Raw genomic sequence first — 17920 nt, 5'->3', positions numbered from 1 at the left:
TTTGGATGCTAAATTTCAACAGTTAAAATGTCCTACCAAAACATTACATTGTTTTTAAAGGAAGAATATTTTACACTGCTTCAGTTTTTAAATTTGAGTTAAAATTAATTTAAAAAATTCAATTCCCCAGTCACACTAGTCATATTTCAAGTGGTCAATAGCCGCATGTGGCTGGTGGCTACATTCTTGAAACAGTGCAGATATAGAACATTTCCATCACTGCAGAAAGTTCTGTTGGACAGTGCTAGTCTAGGCATTGAGCTCTTGACTGATAAAAATCTTATTCATCTTTGGAGTCCTACAACTTAACAGTGCCTGTCACATAGTAGGTATTCCATAAATGAGGGATCCATTCATGGAAGCTGAGCTGGGGTGATCATAAATGGGAACCTGATGCAGACAGAGAAGGATGAGAAGACAGATCTTCACAATATGGTGTTGGGTGGTTATCTTCCAGCTGAGGAAGGACAAATAGTTATTGTACTGGAGTTTTTTTGAGCTTGGTGTTGCAAACAGCAAATGATCTATGAATTCTATTTGTTCTTCCCAACTGACTTAATAGAAACAAGAATTTGTGTAATGGACTTTTAGACCTAAGCAAGCATAGAGGCTGTCTTTGGAAGGCCAGGGCCCAGTGTAAACTGGGTCCCACTGGATTAACACGGTGATTGCTGGTGGCAGGTGAGGGCAGCAGAGAACCACCAGGGTCGTGAGCTTTGAGGAGCCCCGAGGTATGGGTAGGTGGGAAAATGAAGTATTAAGGTGAACCCAAATCAGGAACTCACAGACCAAAAGGAAAGCCAAGGCTACAAAGCACAGCATCAGGAAGGATGCCAAACCCAGTTGGGACCAAGGTATAAGGAAAGATGCCAGGACCTGTGGTTTCCCATCCCACCTTAGAGGGAGGTTTGGTCTTTTCTTTCTTTATTTTTATGTAAATTATAAGCAAATTGAAGAAAATTAAAGTTACTGTTAACCACACAGAAGTGTATAGCCAAATCACTCGTTTAAATTTTTGGTGTATTTCCTTCCTATTCATTATTTTGAATGCATGTTTTGCTTTGTAAGTGGATTCAAAAAAAAAAACCACCTTAATATTCTGTAAACATCATATTCTTCGTATTCTTATACATCATTAAAAATTATTTATTTATTTATTTATTTATGGCTGTGTTGGGTCTACATTGCTGTGGGTGGGCTTTCTTTAGTTGCAGCAAGCAGGGGCTACTCTTCGTTGCTGTGCGTGGGCTTCTCATTGCAGTGGCTTCTCTTGTCATGGACCATGGGCTCTAGGCGCGTGGGCTTAAGTAGTTGTGGCACGTGGGCTTAGTAGTTGTGGCACACGGCCTCAGCAGTTGTGGCTCGTGGGCTCTAGAGCACAGGCTCAGTAGCTGTGATGCATGGGCTTAGTTGCTCCTCAGCATGTAGGATCTTCCCGGACCAGGGCTTGAACCTGTGTCCCCTGCATTGGCAGGCGGATTCTTAACCACTGCGCCACCAGGGAAGTCCCAAGAGCACTTTTCTAAAGACAGCTATCATCTTTCTCTTTCTGAATTACAGATTCCCCAGGGATAGGTTGATAAAGAGGTGTTTGGTCTAAAATGGTCTTTTCCTAGAACTGAGTGGAAATACCTTGGATGACTGGACAGCCAAGAGTATTGGAGCAGTGACCCAGGGTCTGAGGATGCCTGCTCTACCCCTGATCACTCCTGGGGATTTGTGTAAGTCACTTCCCCTTTTGGGGCCTCATTTCCTCATCTGCAAAGCAAGGGGTCTTCAGTGGTTTCTTTCCATCTGGAGATTTCTCAGTGAGTCTCAAAAACAGATTTTATTGCAGTTGATGGATAGGTTCATGATGTGGATTGTGGTGATGGTTTCATGGGTATATACATATGTCAAAGCTTTTCAGATGGCATATTTTAAGTATATGCAGTTTATTGTATGTCATGTATATCTCGATATAGCTATCTAAAAGAACATTTTATCCAGCTTTCAGAATGATGAGGCAGTAGAAAGGATGATACTCTTTTCTGATAAGCATCTGTTTATATTGTCAGTAGCAGAGAGAAACAAGTGATTTCTGGAGTTTTCCCTACAGCTTCCTACTAAGGCTTGTGCTTTCTCCTCCTCCAACTTCTTCTATTCATTAAAAAAAATTACTGATTTCATCCATTCCAGGAAATGTTCATTTTGTTCATCTCAGGCATCATCCTTGAGTCCTCACTCATTTTTGGAATGCCCGAGGTTCAGGAGCAAGGGGTCTAAGCTTCAGTTGGATCCCCAATGTGGCTCTAGGCTCATCCCCACTATCTTTTTCAGGAAGAGAAGAGAGCTGTCATGTCCCTAACACAGTGAACTCAACTCGTTGGGTAGTAACTCTCAGCAAAAATTCCTCTTTGAAAGCATATTGTAAGGGAGATAAAACAAATTCCTACAGTGGAACTTCACACACTGTGACAATTGGGTGAGGAAATCCTCAGAGGCTGCTGTGGAGGTGGCTATCTGCCCCTCCTTTCCAACCCACTGGTATATACCCTTTTCCTGACTTCTCCTATGCCCAGTCAGGCACCAGTCACTTACCAGGGACTCTGATTCTTCCACTGAAATGCCTCTTGGAGCCCTTCTCATGCATTCCCAGCCACCATCCAGCCCAGATGCATCATTTAAAAATCTGGATTTCTCCAGGAAGCTCCTTGCTTGGCTTCCTGCTTAAAGCATCGGTTGTGCATGATTCACCATTCTCAAGACTGCAGTCACTTACCAGCTCAGAAACCTTCTGAGGCTCTACATTTGCTCCTTTCATCAGGTGTAAAGTCTTCTGCTTGAACTGTGAGGCCCTCTATCACCTTCTCGTATCTTCTTTTCATATTCTACCTTCTCCACCATGCCCAGGGTCAGGTCTGCCCAAGTGGGGCGAATTTCCTCCCAACTCTATCGTGTACCATTTTCCCCCAGTTCTCTACCTTTCTCATGTTTCCAAACCACCAGAAATCCACACTCTCCTCAGCAAATCCTATCTGCCTGTCTTTTCCGAGAAGCTTTTACTGATTCTGCAAGTACCTTAATTTCTTTCTTTCTTTTTTCTAAAAAATTATTTTATTTATTTATTTTTGGCTGTGTTGGGTCTTTGTGCACAGGCCCTCTCCAGAAGTATGTTAATTTCAATTCATATGACTACTGTCTACTTGATAGGTGCTGGGGACATGAGGATGAATTATGGTCTCTGCCTCTTGGTTTCTTTCTTCTCCCCAACACCCAAGAGAATGAAAAAACCAGAAACACCCGTAAAGTAGGTACTTGAAAATTCTAACCCAGGGATTTAGAGCGTGTGCAGATAAAGAATTTGACACTGAGTGAAACGGAGCAGGACCCTTTGGTCTTTGTTCCCCCGGTCCTCTGCCTGCCTTTTGTCTGTGGAAAAACTTTAGCCAAAAAATAAGTTTAATCAGAGAAGTGAGAACATGCAGGAACAAAGGAAAATAGTCAAAGGAGACCAAATAATAGTAGTTTAGTCATTAAGCATAGTCAAGGACCTTTAGTTCTTTCTCAAGGGCTATAGATAATATCCTGAGCCCTATCCTGTGAGCTGTCTTATAGATACTGAAACCCCCGCCAGGTGGAAGAAGTTAACTACGTGATGACCAGGCTGTAGCCATGACATAAGCTGCCACGATTCCAAGAATTGGCCTCAAGGAAATGGGAACAAACAGACCCTGGAACTGAAGACCAACTATACTTGAAACAATCCAGATGATGCTGGTCAGACCACCTCATGACCAATTTCAAGATGACGGTCAGAGCTGACTGTGCTGTTTCTGCATGCAGACCCCTCTCTCTGCCTATAAAATCTCTTGCCCCCTGATTGTCGGAGTAGGCCTTTGGACAGATGTCTGCCCTTCCCTCACTCCCCCAACAGTTGTAGGCATCCAAAATAAAGCAAACTTTCCTTTCCATAAACCTGGCCTCTTTATTGGCTTTTGAGCAGCGAGCAGCTGGACCCCACTTTCGGTTACAAGAGGACAGATGAAAATTTCCTTGTGTCTGTTGGTTGATACTTGCTAGGCTGAATATAGTGTGTGTGAAGACTAAAATATAATAAAAATATGAATCCTAAAAATAGAATGGTGTATCTTCTCCTTTTGCAATGAAGAGCAGAGTCAGATCAATGTAGATGTATGTTTATAGACAAGGAAAGGTTGCCTTTGTTTAAAAAAACCTTTGTTTAAAAATCAGAATATATGTTATGGTCTAATCTTTGTTTAAGAAAAAGCTCTAAAACATTGAAAGAAGTTTGGAAAGATATACTCCAAATGGTTTTCTTTGGGTGGAGGAATTATTGATGATTAAATAAAACACTTCCTTTTAATCCAAACTTTCTGTAACAAGCAATTTCATTGTCATAATTAGAAAGACATTTTCATTTTGGGAAAAAGCACAGAAACAGGGACATCAATTTGGTACAAATGCAGATGGATCACTTTAGAAACAGTTCAAAATTGAATACTAAAAGGCCTTCTGTGGGCTTCCCTGGTGGCACAGTGGTTGAGAGTCCGCCTGCCGATGCAGGGGACACGGGTTCGTGTCCCGGTCCGCGAAGATCCCACGTGCCGTGGAGCGGCTGGGCCCATGAGCCATGGCTGCTGAGCCTGTGTCCGGAGCCTGTGCTCCATAACGGGAGAGGCCACAACAGTGAGAGGCCCGGGTATCGCAAAAAAAAAAAAAAAAAGGCCTTCTGTTTTGTTTTAATATAGTGTGAGGACTGGAACAGGTCATATCTACAGGGAGATACAGCAGATATGGACTAAGTGATTGCAGTGTTTCAGGGTAAACATTATAAAAATAAACAAATGAGGCAACTAATGGAATGTGATAGACAGGATGGCTGAGTAATTACTATAAATGCTGTGCCCCTTTTCTGTCAGAGACCCAGGAAAGACTTTAACCTCTAGGTCTATTAATCTGGCTTCTGTCACTGGTCAGAGTTAGTGGCACTTTATGTTCTAAATCATAAATGCATGATTTGCCCTTGGTATGCTCTAGCAATTTTGTTCTCTTTCCATCAGAGTTTGTTATCTCATTGAAAGAATGTAAAATGTGTGGATTGGTGATATCACACAGGTGGGTGTCTACAGTCTTGAGAATTTGACATGCAGGTGGGAATTTTACCATGTGGGAATTTACTTGAGTTCTTAGACTGCCAACAGGTCAGCCTCAGGCGTGGTCCCTATAAATAAAGTTCAGGAGTGACACTGAATTCTGGACTCTTGGAAGATCCTTGACTATGCGATTGATCCTGTTTTTTGGTGTCCTTTTGGGGGCATATCTACTGTGGAGAAACATCTGTGGGGTAAGTTATGCTTTCTGATGCCTATTTGAATTTTGCTTACCTGATTCACAGAATAGCTCACTGGATTGTTGCAGAATAATGCGTGTAAGCGTTCAGCATTTTCAGAGTTCTTTTAGATTTGGAGAGGGGGTAGTGGAAATAATAGGAATGAGTGATAAAAAAAGAGATGAATGAATTTAAAGGAAAAAAAAAAGTGAAAGCACATGCACCCAATTTGTCTCTGTCCTTAATCTTTTTCCCCTCTGATGATCAGAATGTGGGGATGACAGACATCAGTGAAAATAAAGCTGTTTGGTCATTTGTCTCTGTGTCATCTCAGTAAGTGCTGGGTTACTCTCCCATCCACCTCCCTACCTTTCCGGACTTCATCCTCCATGTCACCTTAAGTCCTCCCATCTTCAGATCTAGTGTCTAGGCAGTGGGACCTCATGAAGTGGGAGGACCAGAGCTGCAGACTTCAGCCCAAATCCAACTCTCATGGCTTTGTAGGATCCATCTTTGCTCCAAAGTACTTTGGTTTCAAGATTCTATGAAGAGCTTTAGACAGCATTTCTTGAAGAGTATTCCAGGGAACTAATGAAGTGGCCAAATAAATTTGGCCCAAAAAAGTGGATGAGCAAATAAATTTGGGAATCAGAGAGTTAAACAAACTATAGAATTTCTAGGAACTTTTACTAAATTAGTGTATATTGTAAACCTATAAGAGGGGATCTAGGTTGCTGCAACTATCCTTTTTTTGATCCTCAAACTCCTCCCCACATTTATTTATTTATTTATTTATTTATTTATTTATTTATGCTGAACAACTCAAAGGGCTGTTATTTCTTAGAACACACACCAGGAAATATTAGCCCAATGTATTACTTTTCCTAGTTCCTTCCCATTTTAAAGGAGGACTCCTGGGAGTCTATACATTAACCAAAAGGAATGAGACTCAAATGGAAGATTTTCAGACCATCTATGGCCAATGGATACTGGGAGGCAGAAGAGACTTGAAGAGCTCACATTCTATCACTTATATATTCCACTGGAGTTCACTGGAAATTGGGTGATACTTGATTTCAGAGGGTCTGGGTTCTGGTCCCTTATTATGGCTCTTTGTACCAATCCCTTCCCCACTGCATAAATGGGCAGGGTGGTGATTCAGGAAGTCAGCCTACTCAAAGAAAGGGAGAGAGGAAAAACCTCTGTCACCAAGAAAGGGCTATAAGAAATCCAGCTCTACTACTGAACTTTTTTTAAAGGATATTTGTTTGCTTGTTTTGCAACTTCTCTTTGCTGCCAAGGACTCCTTGATATCCTTTATTACTCATTGTGTGTGTGCGTGTGTGTGTGTAGAGAGAGAGACACATACACACACACACCATGATTTGTCTGGGTTTCAATTGTCCCTAGCAATACCCCAAGTTTGGGCCACATGAATGGGGTTTGGAGATGGAACTCTGATACATTTCAGTTAACAACAAAAACACCCTAGGTCTACCCAGATGTAAATTTGATTCCTCTTTTGAGCACTTATAATCACCAAATTAATTATTCTACCTTTTAAAAACTTATTTCTGAAAAACAGGAACAGACAAGTTTTAAAAGCCGATGCTTTATGAGCAGCAGGTGTTACTTGATAATCAGCTAAAGGAAAGGTAACTTTACTGGCAAAGTTCCTGCTAGGATTAGGTACAGCTCTTAATTATTATTTAGATAACATTTCCTTGGGGGAAGTAAAGCCATTCTATCAACTCCTCATTCTGGGGATGTGGGTCAGTATACTATTTATTAATTTCTTGATTGTCAAAGAGATTACTGACTGCTGCATTAACCTCTTATGTGCGGAGACTAACAGGAGCAGAAAGCAACAGGAAACAGTGTCTAGGTTTTGTTTTTAAGGTCATGTCTGTGGGTAATATTTTTTAGAGACCAAGTTCTTGAGATCACATCAAGGAATGAAGAACAAATAAAAACTCTGGTGGAATTGGAGGCTGAAGAACATCTTCAGGTATCTGTCCTGGAGGGGGCTTCTGTTTCCCAGAGTGAATACTCCACAGTTAGACATGATGACTAAGATCTCTTACTTTGGATTGTATCTTGTCTTCTCTGATGAGAAGTATGGAATGCTCACTCATGGAGCTGGGATCCAGAACTCCTGGGCTGTAGTCCCAACTGTATGACATTGGACAAGTCATCTACCTTCTGCATCTCAGAGAAGGTAAGTGACTTGCCCAATGTCATACTGACTTCTCTCCCATTCAGTATAATGAGGATAAATATACCATTCTTCTATCTCACAGATGTTTTGTAAGAACGAAAAGAGAAATCAAATGTGAAAGTTATTTTGAAAAATTATTGAATAGCTTTAATGCATTATTTCCCTCCTAAATAATTTATAGTATTAATATTCTGTTATGAAATGATTTGGATCACCTGAATGTCAACTGTTAAAAAAACTGCCATAGTTTTAAATAATCTTTACCTTCTTCCAGTTTTAATATTTAACCATATGGGGGGAAAACCATATAACACATATGCTGATGCTTGGACATTTAAAAACACTTCTTGCAACATCATAGCAATTCCACAACGATTCTAGTCTTGGAGGCTTGAGGTAAAATAGATAACGAATTGATTTCTTGAAATCTATCCACGCTGAGCTGTCCATTTCCCTGGAATGACCCAGTCATTGCCTTGGCCTTTTATCCCTTTCAGCTTGATTTCTGGAAATCACCCACCATCCCAGGAGAGACAGTCCATGTCTGAGTTCCCTTTGTCAGCATCCAGGCAGTCGAAGTTTCCTTAAAGTCCGAGGGAATTGCTTATTCCATTGTGATTGAAGACGTTCAAGTAATTATCCCACAGCCCACTCTTCCAGAGGCTTGCTGGTCCATATGAACTGAAGGTCCATCCTTTTTTATCTTTGGGTACCCTCTGCCAGGGAAGGGACCTGTGGGTACCACTAGGGCCTTCCTGAAGTCTGGACTACCTCTGCAGTGGGTAGGAAGGTTCTATCCCTCTCTTTTTTGCATTTGGTACAAGTGGATATGGTAATAAAAAAATGTAATGGAAAGGGCAAAAAAGAGTCTCTGGTATGAAATACAAAGGGCAAACTGAAGAGTGTGAGTCAAAGTAGGCAAATATAAGTTGTTACTCATTTACTTTTTAATTGGAGGTTACCTCTGACCCTGGGTTCCCAGAAAGGGAGAATGAGCCATAACACAGCCACAGGACTGACTGTCGTCCTGTATTTGCAGCATCTGTCTGGCCCGAAGTCTCATTAATGCCCCATCCCCTTTCAGGGTGCTGCCAGAATAAGGGAAAGGCATGACCCCAAAGCCTATAGGACAGAAAGAAGAATGCTTGGGATTGGGGCCTGAATGTCACCACTTCCCTCACAACTGTAGATTCAAATGTATTGCTATAAACTAATCATAGGTGTGACTGATTTATCTTAGGTTCTCTTGGACAAGGAGAATGAAGAAATGTTAGAGAAGAGAACAGAATGTTAACTTCAACTTTGAACTTTGAGGCTTATCTATACCTTGGAAGAGGTAGGTGTTTCAAAATGAACATCAGAGAAATGGGCCATGCTTTCCTCTGATAACAAGGCCTATACTTCCACTTGGTGATTTAATGGAAATTATTCTCATATTATTTCCTAACTTCTCCAAATTTCCCTAGGATTTCACAGCCAGTATCAGTGTCACTGCCTTAAGTTAGGACCTGAAGCCCACCTGCCCATCCCAGCAGCCACTGCATTATTTAGAAGTGTCCAGGAGTGGCTTAAGTGAGCACAAGACAGCCTCTAATGCTCACACTCTCTCCTCGAGGTCCCCTGGCTGATTTCTGACCTGTGCCACCCACAAGCCATCTGAGAGCTGTGCTTTATGGCTACCACTGATGATGGAATCAGGGGAAACTTGATACCACTGACTTCCAGCCAACGGTGGAGTCTCCCAACCTGCCAAATTCTCCTAGACCTCATGGCAGCAAAGTCTTGTGCAATTTCTCTGCTATCTTTCCTGAGTTTTGTTGGTGTGAAGAATGCCCCTTCCTTCACCTGAATCACCTGGACAGTGCTACATCTGCCTCTTTGTGACACATAGCTTTTCTTGGGGGGTACAGGTGTCTGCTTGCACTAACTGATTTGGGAGGGTGGGGGAGGGGATGAGGAGATGGGGGTTGGGGGTTAAGGAGAGAGGTGGAGGAGCAGGAAAGAGCCAGAGAGGAGATTGTCTGGTAGGTGCTGATTCCCTAAATCAGCAATTCTAAAATGCAGAGAACTTAGAAAACAATTTTCCCCCTGCATTTATTTGGTGGCAAACCCTGACCCGAACTAAACTCATTTAGGGGCAAAATCTGACCTGAACTGACTTGCTACTCACTTATTTTACTGCCAGAAATATTAATGTGCTTGAGTATGGAGCACTGCCACATGTGTAAAATGTATTTTTCTTTTTAAAATTGCACACACACACACACAAATCTTAATTTGAAATATGTATGGTCTCTAAAGGGTTTCAGAGTACGGACTGTGGACCAGTACAGAGAGTGAGGGAGAAAAGGGAGTAGCCGAAACAGAATGCGCTCCCTCCTTTGCCTGGCCTCACAAATTGCTGTCCACGTCCTACGGAGACCAAATGCTGGCAACAGCTGGAGGAAACGTTTTCATGCCGATCACTCTCCAGACATGCCCAGACATGTCTCAATCCCAGTAATGGACACAGTTTGGGTGCCCCAGCTGTACAGGATTGCAATCAGCCCTGCAAATAGGAGCCGAAGTGGCTTGTGGCAGAAGTGCCTCTGAGGCAGGCACCCCGATGCCCCGGCCTGAACCAACCCGGCTGCGTTTTGCAGCGTCTGCTTCTAAATCCACCTTTCTTTTTTTGGTGCCACTACCATTTGTGTTCCTCTGCTAGCGAGGGGAAGATGCTTTCTGGCTGGGGAAGTTCCACCTCAGAGCTGGCTTGAGGCAAGCCACAGGGAAACCAAAGCAGTGCTATTTTGTTTGAAGCACAAAACTGGAAAGAGCCGGCTCCGCTGCCACAAAATGGCTTCCCTTTTCCCAGCCCCTACGGATGCCCAGTGACTCATCATCTCTTAGCTTTGATTCCAGCGTCCCCAGTCCCACAGCATCTGCCGCGTGGCCCTCTCCATTCCCTGAGGGAATGGAAATGGAGGAGAGAGAAAAGTCACTAATGGATGCACCAGATTATTCATTTGCAAATGTGTATTTCTTCATCTTAAACATTTCAGATTTCCTGAGAAATGGATAACCTCGTTGCTGAGCACCCTGGTCTAGTGAGCAAAATGAACATTGTCTATTCTTTCAAAAACCGACCCATGAACGAGCTCAAGGTACACAGGCGCAGTGATGATTTTTTCCTCTCCATGCTTCTAGAATCCCGGTCTTCAGGCGGGCCGTCAGTACAGTCTCTGCCTGCAGAGCTGTGTTTTTTTTTTTTTTTTTCCTCTCCTCCTAACCAGTCCTTGCTGGTTTTGACTATCCCCCTCCCTGCTTCCCCCACCTCCCTTTCTTCTTCTTTTTATTGCGCGAGCTGACGCAGGCCTGCAGGAGTGAATTAATGTTCTCCTCTTGATAGATTTGCTCTCAGGGAAACAGGCGTATGCACCAATAGGAACAGAGGAAGGGGGAGGTGGTTCGGGCCCCTGGGTGAGCTGGGAAGGGGGAGGTATTCTGTAATTAATCAAGGTAGCCGTGCTGTGCCTTGTTTTTCTTTTACTCGTTTCTTTCGTTTTTGTTTTTTTAAAAAAAAAGAAAAAGAGATAAAAGTTCCAGGTACTTGCTGGAGCCTCATTTAAAACCAAAACAGTTCTTGTGGTGTGCAGAATGATGGGCAACCAAATGGCAAAGGCAAATGCCCTGAAACGCAGGCATTTTTTACTTGCTAGCCGGAAAAAGGTTATGGTTTTACTTCAACCTGTACACGCTGACAACAGTTAGTGCTGATAATTTCAAGCTTTTTCACCTTGCCTTGCAAAAGAGTGAAAAGTATTTCCCCAGATTTCCTAGAAAGAGTTTGTTAAGGGTAGGGGGGAAGATAATGTCACAACTCCCTGCTAAATTTGGAAACCTTATGGCTGAGGACCAACGGACTCACTGGGACAGATGGATTTCTCCAGAGCGGTTCTCCGGAAGCAGGCCTGGAAGGAGTGGTTTGCCTACTTTATGACACCGCGGCACATTTGCTCATATTTACTACCTTCTTTTCTTTTGATTTCCTTTTCCCTGTTTCTCCTACAGTTGGGTCAGGAAACCCCAGATTCTCCTCCCCCTTGGATTTTCCTGGACTTTCCTTCTCCCCGGTGTTTCGGTGGTTCGTGGTTGAGAATGTTATTTGTTTTCCAAAGTTCCCTATGTGAGCTCTTTGGAGGAAAAAGCATGAAACACTTTAAACTAAAACTCTCAAAACGCTTGAAAAGTAATTTTTAGCAGGGATTTACATTTCTCATTTACCTTATCTGTGATGTTTAGAATGCTGCAGGAAGATAGAAGTTGATGGTGCAAAAATAATCTTTTCCTCCCCATTTACTGATTCAATTGGCAAAGCCACTGTTCCAAATAAAACTGAGTCCCTTAGATCATAAAATTTAAACTCTGGAAAGGACTTCCAGACCCTACCATCCTGTTTTTATGAAGGACTCAAAAGATTACCACAAGCATTTTTATTACAAAAATAACACAATCGTTGCAAAAAATGGAGAACAGAGAAACAAAAAATGAAAAACATCCCTATTTTACTAATTTCACAACTATGGGATTGATAGCTATTAACATTTTGTTGTATATCTTTCTATTTTTTCCTTTCTTTTCCCCCTCCCTTTTTCTCCTATGTTTGTGTGTGTACATATATATACATACACATGAGCTAGCCTTTTAAGAAATAAAAATGGTATCATACTATTTGGTAATCTATTTTTAAAAATTTATGGCATATGATGAACATATTTTCATGTCATCACGTTACCTGCAATGATTTTTTACAAATATCAAATGATGCCCTTCTTGTTAGCCTGTATTTAAGTTTATATTAAAGGAAAGGGACAAAAAAACCCTACGTTAAATGAAAAGTTAATTGACAGCATCACTGTCTACACCTCCTCCTTCTCAACCACATCAAGTACAGAAAGAGGAACAGACAAGGGGTGTGTGGTGGTGGAGCCATTCACATTTCCACGCTTGTTTTGCAGTTCAGCACAGGAGGAGACAAGCTGGCTATCTGGCTAGAGGCTGGGATCCATGCTGGTGAGTAGGTTACACAAGTTAATGCACTGTGAACTGCAAATAAGGTCATTTTGCTCCAAATTCCCCATTTATTTTGTCTTTCTGGGGTCAGGCCCCACCTAACCTCACAGCAATCCCTGTGGTCCTATGGCTGACGCTCTCATCCCAAGTCCTTCTCTTGTCACACAGTCAGGAAACAGACCCATTCAAACATAATTTGGTATTGCTCCACCCAGCACCCTGCCATGTACCTCCGTACTCCCCCAACCTGCTGGCCACTGCGTGCTCTGTTAAAAGATAGAGCTATGGGCTTCCTTGGTGGCGCAGTCATTAAGAATCCACCTGCTAGTTCAGGGACACGGGTTCAATTCCTGGCCTGGGAAGATCCCACATGCCGTGGAGCAACTAAGCCCGCGCACCACAACTACTGAGCGTGTGCTCTAGAGCCCGCAAGGCACAACTACTGAGCCTGCGTACCACAACTACTAAAGCCCACGTGTCTGGAGCCCGTGCTCTGCAACAAGAGAAGCCACTGCAATAAGAAGCCCGTGCACTGCAATAAGAAGCCCGTGCACTGCAACGAAGAGTAGCCCCTGCTCGCCGCAACTAGAGAAAGCCCATGCACAGCAACGAAGACTCAATGCAGGCAAAAATAATAAATGAAATAAAAAAAAAAAAAAGATAGTGAGCTAAAAGAGATTAAGAGGGTGGCAAGTAAGGACACCAAGAGTCAGATTCAGCATAAGAACAGATTAGAGAACATTGCTTTGCTGCCTGGAGCTCCTAGGGCTGTGGCACAATGTATTAGAGATCTATAAAATCACAAAAGGAGCTTAGATAGAGAATATAAATGGGCTAGAAGAGTTTACTTTGACCTACAGATACAAAGTGGAACGAACTCGTTGAAGGTTTTTGGGTTGTTCTGAAAAATTTCCAAATCTCACTTAAAGTTAGGGTGTAGCGATATGTCTCTTCCACACGTTCATTGGAATTAGAGTCAGGACACCGTGCTGGGTGTGACCTAGTCTGGTATTTCTTAAGTAATTCAAAAATGACATGCTATAAATCAGAATGTTAATTCATGAGCAAAGGAAATCAATCCACATCAGATCATTCAAGCATGTGCAGCCACGTGCATACCGGCTGATACATTTTTCCCTTCAATTAAAATGCAGTTACCTTTAGGGTATTATGAAATGGATATTTAACAGTTGAATAATAATGCCTTAGGATGGCTGAGCACAGGAAATGAATAAATTTTAATCCAGCAGAAACCTCAACTCTACTGCAATTGATCACAAGTAGAAATGTAATTCCCCAAATGGAATTTAACTGGTTCTCTGGGTCTTTAGAGAAGTCTCTGCATAATTAAGTAATCTGATGTTGGTCGTGAGTACTTTTGAGAAGGTATAGCCTGTGTGGTGATTAAGGAAACTGAAAAGATTTCTTTGGTTCATAGATCCCCCTGAGCCACAAACACAGTTGCCCACCATTGCAAAATGCCTCACTAAAATTAATTGGAAGAATTCTGCTTTTGAGAGATAATGGATAAGTGATACCTGATTTTTATTTAATATAAGTAAATTATTCTGATTGGAAATAAAAGTATCGACACTGGCATATTAAACACGTTAATAGGAGATTGGGCTGTAGTCCTGGAAGACTCTCACTGACCAGCAGTGTTAGTTTATGTTTGGAAAAAACACATTGCCTTAATATTCTCTCCTCTGTTCCCTGGTGAAAGGGGAGTGTGAGATTGACATATATGTTGTCTCTGCTCAGATTGCCTCTGATTATGGAAATCACCCATCCATCACTTTGATTGGATATGATGGACATCTTCCTGCTGGCCTGATGGCTAAGTGTTCTCTCAAACCAAAGGAAGCCTGGACTTTTTCTCTTCAACAAGAATTTAAGGAGATGTGTAGGAACTTCAAAACAAAACAAAAGTGATTTTCTGTTCTTGATTTACCCTAAATGGAATGCCTCATCTCTCAGTAGTGGCCCTGAATTGAGGCATATAGTGATGTTTACAATCATTTCATTTTCCAACACATGATATCTTTCCATATTGCCTTGGTCAGAGCCCATTTCAGCTGTTAGGCTGGGCTATTAGAGTTCAGTGTTCACTGTGAGTCACCTAGGAGATTTGTTCCAATTATCCCTGTGTTTTGATGGTAGGATTGATAGAAAAGAGGAGGCGGATGTTACCTGCTGACAATTAGATTGCTGTAGGATTTAGGTAGGCAGTACAATGCATCTGGCATTTTACTTACAATCTGTAGAAGAAATCCTCTGTTATATCACAAAAACAAGTTATGCAGTTTTTTTTTCTTTAAAAATCTCATTACAGAACACCATTATGGCAACTGTGACCCCATGTATATTCAGAATGAATCAGAGCTTCAAGTTTATTTTTGAAGAGAGCAGACTACGATAGCATTTTTCAACGCGTGTTCAGAAGGAACTTGTAGAAATAGTAGTACTCATCTCATGAGATACCCTATGAATAAAGGGTTCCACAGTCAAGTTTGGGAAATACTGCCCACTGTATCCCTCTCTTGGAGCTTCATAAAAAACATTAAAACATTTAAAAAAAACCTTTAGAAATTCTGAAGTAAATTAGCCAATTTAACCCTGTTATTTTCCCAAAATATTCTATCACAGGACCCTCGGGCTCTCCCCACTATTTTTTTGTTTTTTGTTGTTATTGTATTAACATTTGAGAGGACTGTGGTTCTACGGAACATGGTTTGGCAGGTATTCATTGGAGGAGATGGGGGCTTATTTACTTCTTGCCTCGGTGAGACGGCCGAGAAGCTCCAAGCAGAACCCTGTGTGAGGACTACTGGTCAAGTCTGTGGGCAAGGGAAATGAGTGCAATTCCAAAAGGGCCTTCCCATGAGGGATTGGGAGAAATTAACAAAATTCTAAAGGAAACTTCTCATTGGACTGAATGACCGTCTTTTTTTTTTTTTTCTGTATTTTCTTTCCGTTGGATTTTAAAGAATCGTATGTGGCAGAAGACCCGGTTCAAGGTATCTGGAAGCCTCAGTGTTGGTGTTGATCCTAACCGGAACTGGGATGTGGGTTTTGGAGGTGAGCATGGGGACTTTCCCCCAGGGATAGTCAGATGTTGTCTGGCCAGATAGCTATTTGCATGGCTTTGCAGTGCTGTCAGCCTGCTAAGCCCATTCAGGATTGAAGCTATTTAAAAACCTATTTGAAAAACACTTCACTAAATTCCCTTCACAGGCACACAGTGCTGTCACTGAGCTCTGAGGAGCATTTAATATATTTTGTCTCACATCTTGATTTTCCCATAAGCTGTATCCCGGCTCAGCTTCTGAGCTTCCAGAGCAGGACTTTGTGTGGTGGCGGGAAGCGCCGGGAAGCCCTGAACCAACCACTAGAGGGGGTTGGGATCTAGTCACAGGAGAAGCATTACATCATCTATGGATGCTTCGAGAAAGAAAACTAAAATGAAGTATGAATAAGATTAAGAAATTGATTTTCAGAATAGATTCAAAGAGAAAATACTTGCTTCCTGCTCTGCCTTTGTTGACTTACAGCTCTAATTTTTTTGGGTCCAGTGCCAGGCTGGTTGGGGGGCTCCTTTTTGCTTTCAGGCACCGGTTAAAACCCCTTATGTTTCTCTAATCATAGAGTTAAAATGTATTTGGTTTTTCCTCATTAGGTATGATAGCAGTAACATTAGAAACTGTCTTTTCCACTGTAGTGTTCCTAACACCTAGCATAGTGTCTGGCACATAGAAGGCAATCACTAAAGACTTGAAAGACAGATGAATTAATGAGAATCATTGAACCAAGAAAGGATACACTGACAGGATATGGATGAGTGGCAACTTCATTCATCGCTTTTACAAATTCTTTTTTTTTTTAGTGTAGGAAAGAAAAAAATCAAAGCATCAGATCCAAAATACTGAACAATGTCCAGCAATTCAAAGTCAAAATTTTTCCTGGCTTGTTGTTCTTATTAAATAATCTCCAAATGAGGTGATAGGTTGTATATATACTTTGTCCATATCATTTAGAGACTCTGTGGAGTCCCAGCCTCTACCTGTCCCTTCAGAGTTTCTCTAGCATTCAGAGCCCTGGCCAGGCCACAGTGGGCCCACTTCAGTGGTCATGAGTAACTCCAGTAGCTGAGAAAATGAGGCCAAAGGTAGCCTTTTTGTCAAAAGTAATTGTGACTTCCTCACCACAGAAAGGGTATCAGAGGTTCCTTGCATTTGTGGCTTTGTGACTTAGAAGTACAGATGCATAGACTCTTCTACTCTTGGGCTCTAAGAATTGGAAGAAATCCCAGAAAATGAGCTTGCTGAACTCCCACCCAATGCAGGAATTCCATCTATAATATTAAATCTAGCTTTTCTTCCAACAACTCCCACAGAGAGGAGATGATTTAATTTGATAGTTCTTTCTGCCATATAGAGGAGCCATGTTTTTAAAGAAGAGAGATGTGTCCAGAATCTCTCTTCTGGACCTAACCAGGAGTTAGGTCTCCTGACTGTGTGTTTAGGTAGTAATTCAATCTAACACAATGACAATCTTGCTCTGATTTCCAGAGGAGGAACTGAAGTGATGCATGGTAACTGCCTCCGTACACTGTCTCCTTAAAGCTCACTGTTCTCACTTGGCATCTTCTGCATCCCATCACAACCTGGAGCCAGCAACAACCCTTGCTCTGACTCATACCATAGACCCAGTGCCAACTCTGAAGTTGAAGTGAAATCCATAGTGGACTTTATCAAGAGTCCTGGAAAAGTCACGGCCTTCATTACCTTCCACAGCTATTCCCAGCTGCTGATGTTCCCCTATGGGTATACATGTGCCGAGTCACATAAATTTGATGAGCTCGTAAGTTTCTGAAACTTCATTTCAGATACAAACATCCATGGTGTGGACAAATAAGTTTCAGTCATAAAGATAGGTATTGAGATGGGGGTATACTTGTGACAGGTTACAAACATGAATGAGACATAATATGTCCAACCACTGAGAAGATTGTGACACAGGCAAAGGTTTGAAAGACTTGCCTAAATTAAATTTCCTTGGGAAATAGAGTTCATGAAATTATTGTTGCCTTTATCTAGGTGAGCAGGAGCCTGATTCGACTATAAATTCCCAGGATGTGTTTTCTGTTGCTTAGGAAATAATCACTTGGATTTGGACCTGAAGCTCTTGGATCTGTAGTCAGTTGCTCTATGCTAAGCAATGCTGCCTCTCAGCTCTTTGCCTTATACCTTCCTGGTGTCTTTGGCTCTGTGATCCGTCATCATGCTGCACTGGTGTATGCTGGGCATAAAACGCTTCCC

General features: G+C 42.0%; 1 protein-coding gene across 1 annotated transcript in view; it reads left to right on the top strand.

Annotated features, from left to right (window-relative positions):
• Positions 1 to 17920, top strand: part of CPA2 (carboxypeptidase A2) — a 41208-nt gene that overhangs the window by 15142 nt on the left and 8146 nt on the right. Inside the window, 11 exon segments of the mRNA XM_024763034.1 lie at positions 5194 to 5311; positions 5313 to 5347; positions 7259 to 7340; positions 8048 to 8176; positions 10592 to 10693; positions 12548 to 12646; positions 14364 to 14401; positions 14403 to 14429; positions 14431 to 14457; positions 15586 to 15681; positions 17264 to 17462. Coding sequence (XP_024618802.1) covers positions 5282 to 5311; positions 5313 to 5347; positions 7259 to 7340; positions 8048 to 8176; positions 10592 to 10693; positions 12548 to 12646; positions 14364 to 14401; positions 14403 to 14429; positions 14431 to 14457; positions 15586 to 15681; positions 17264 to 17462 — 864 coding nt within the window. The 5' untranslated portion in view covers positions 5194 to 5281.

This window comes from Neophocaena asiaeorientalis, unplaced genomic scaffold (assembly GCF_003031525.2).
Source record: "Neophocaena asiaeorientalis asiaeorientalis breed wild unplaced genomic scaffold, Neophocaena_asiaeorientalis_V1.1 scaffold681, whole genome shotgun sequence".
In the NCBI taxonomy this organism is placed as follows: domain Eukaryota; kingdom Metazoa; phylum Chordata; class Mammalia; order Artiodactyla; family Phocoenidae; genus Neophocaena; species Neophocaena asiaeorientalis.
The sequence above is the reverse complement of the archived record's forward strand: the minus strand, read 5'-3'. Positions and strand labels throughout refer to the sequence as shown.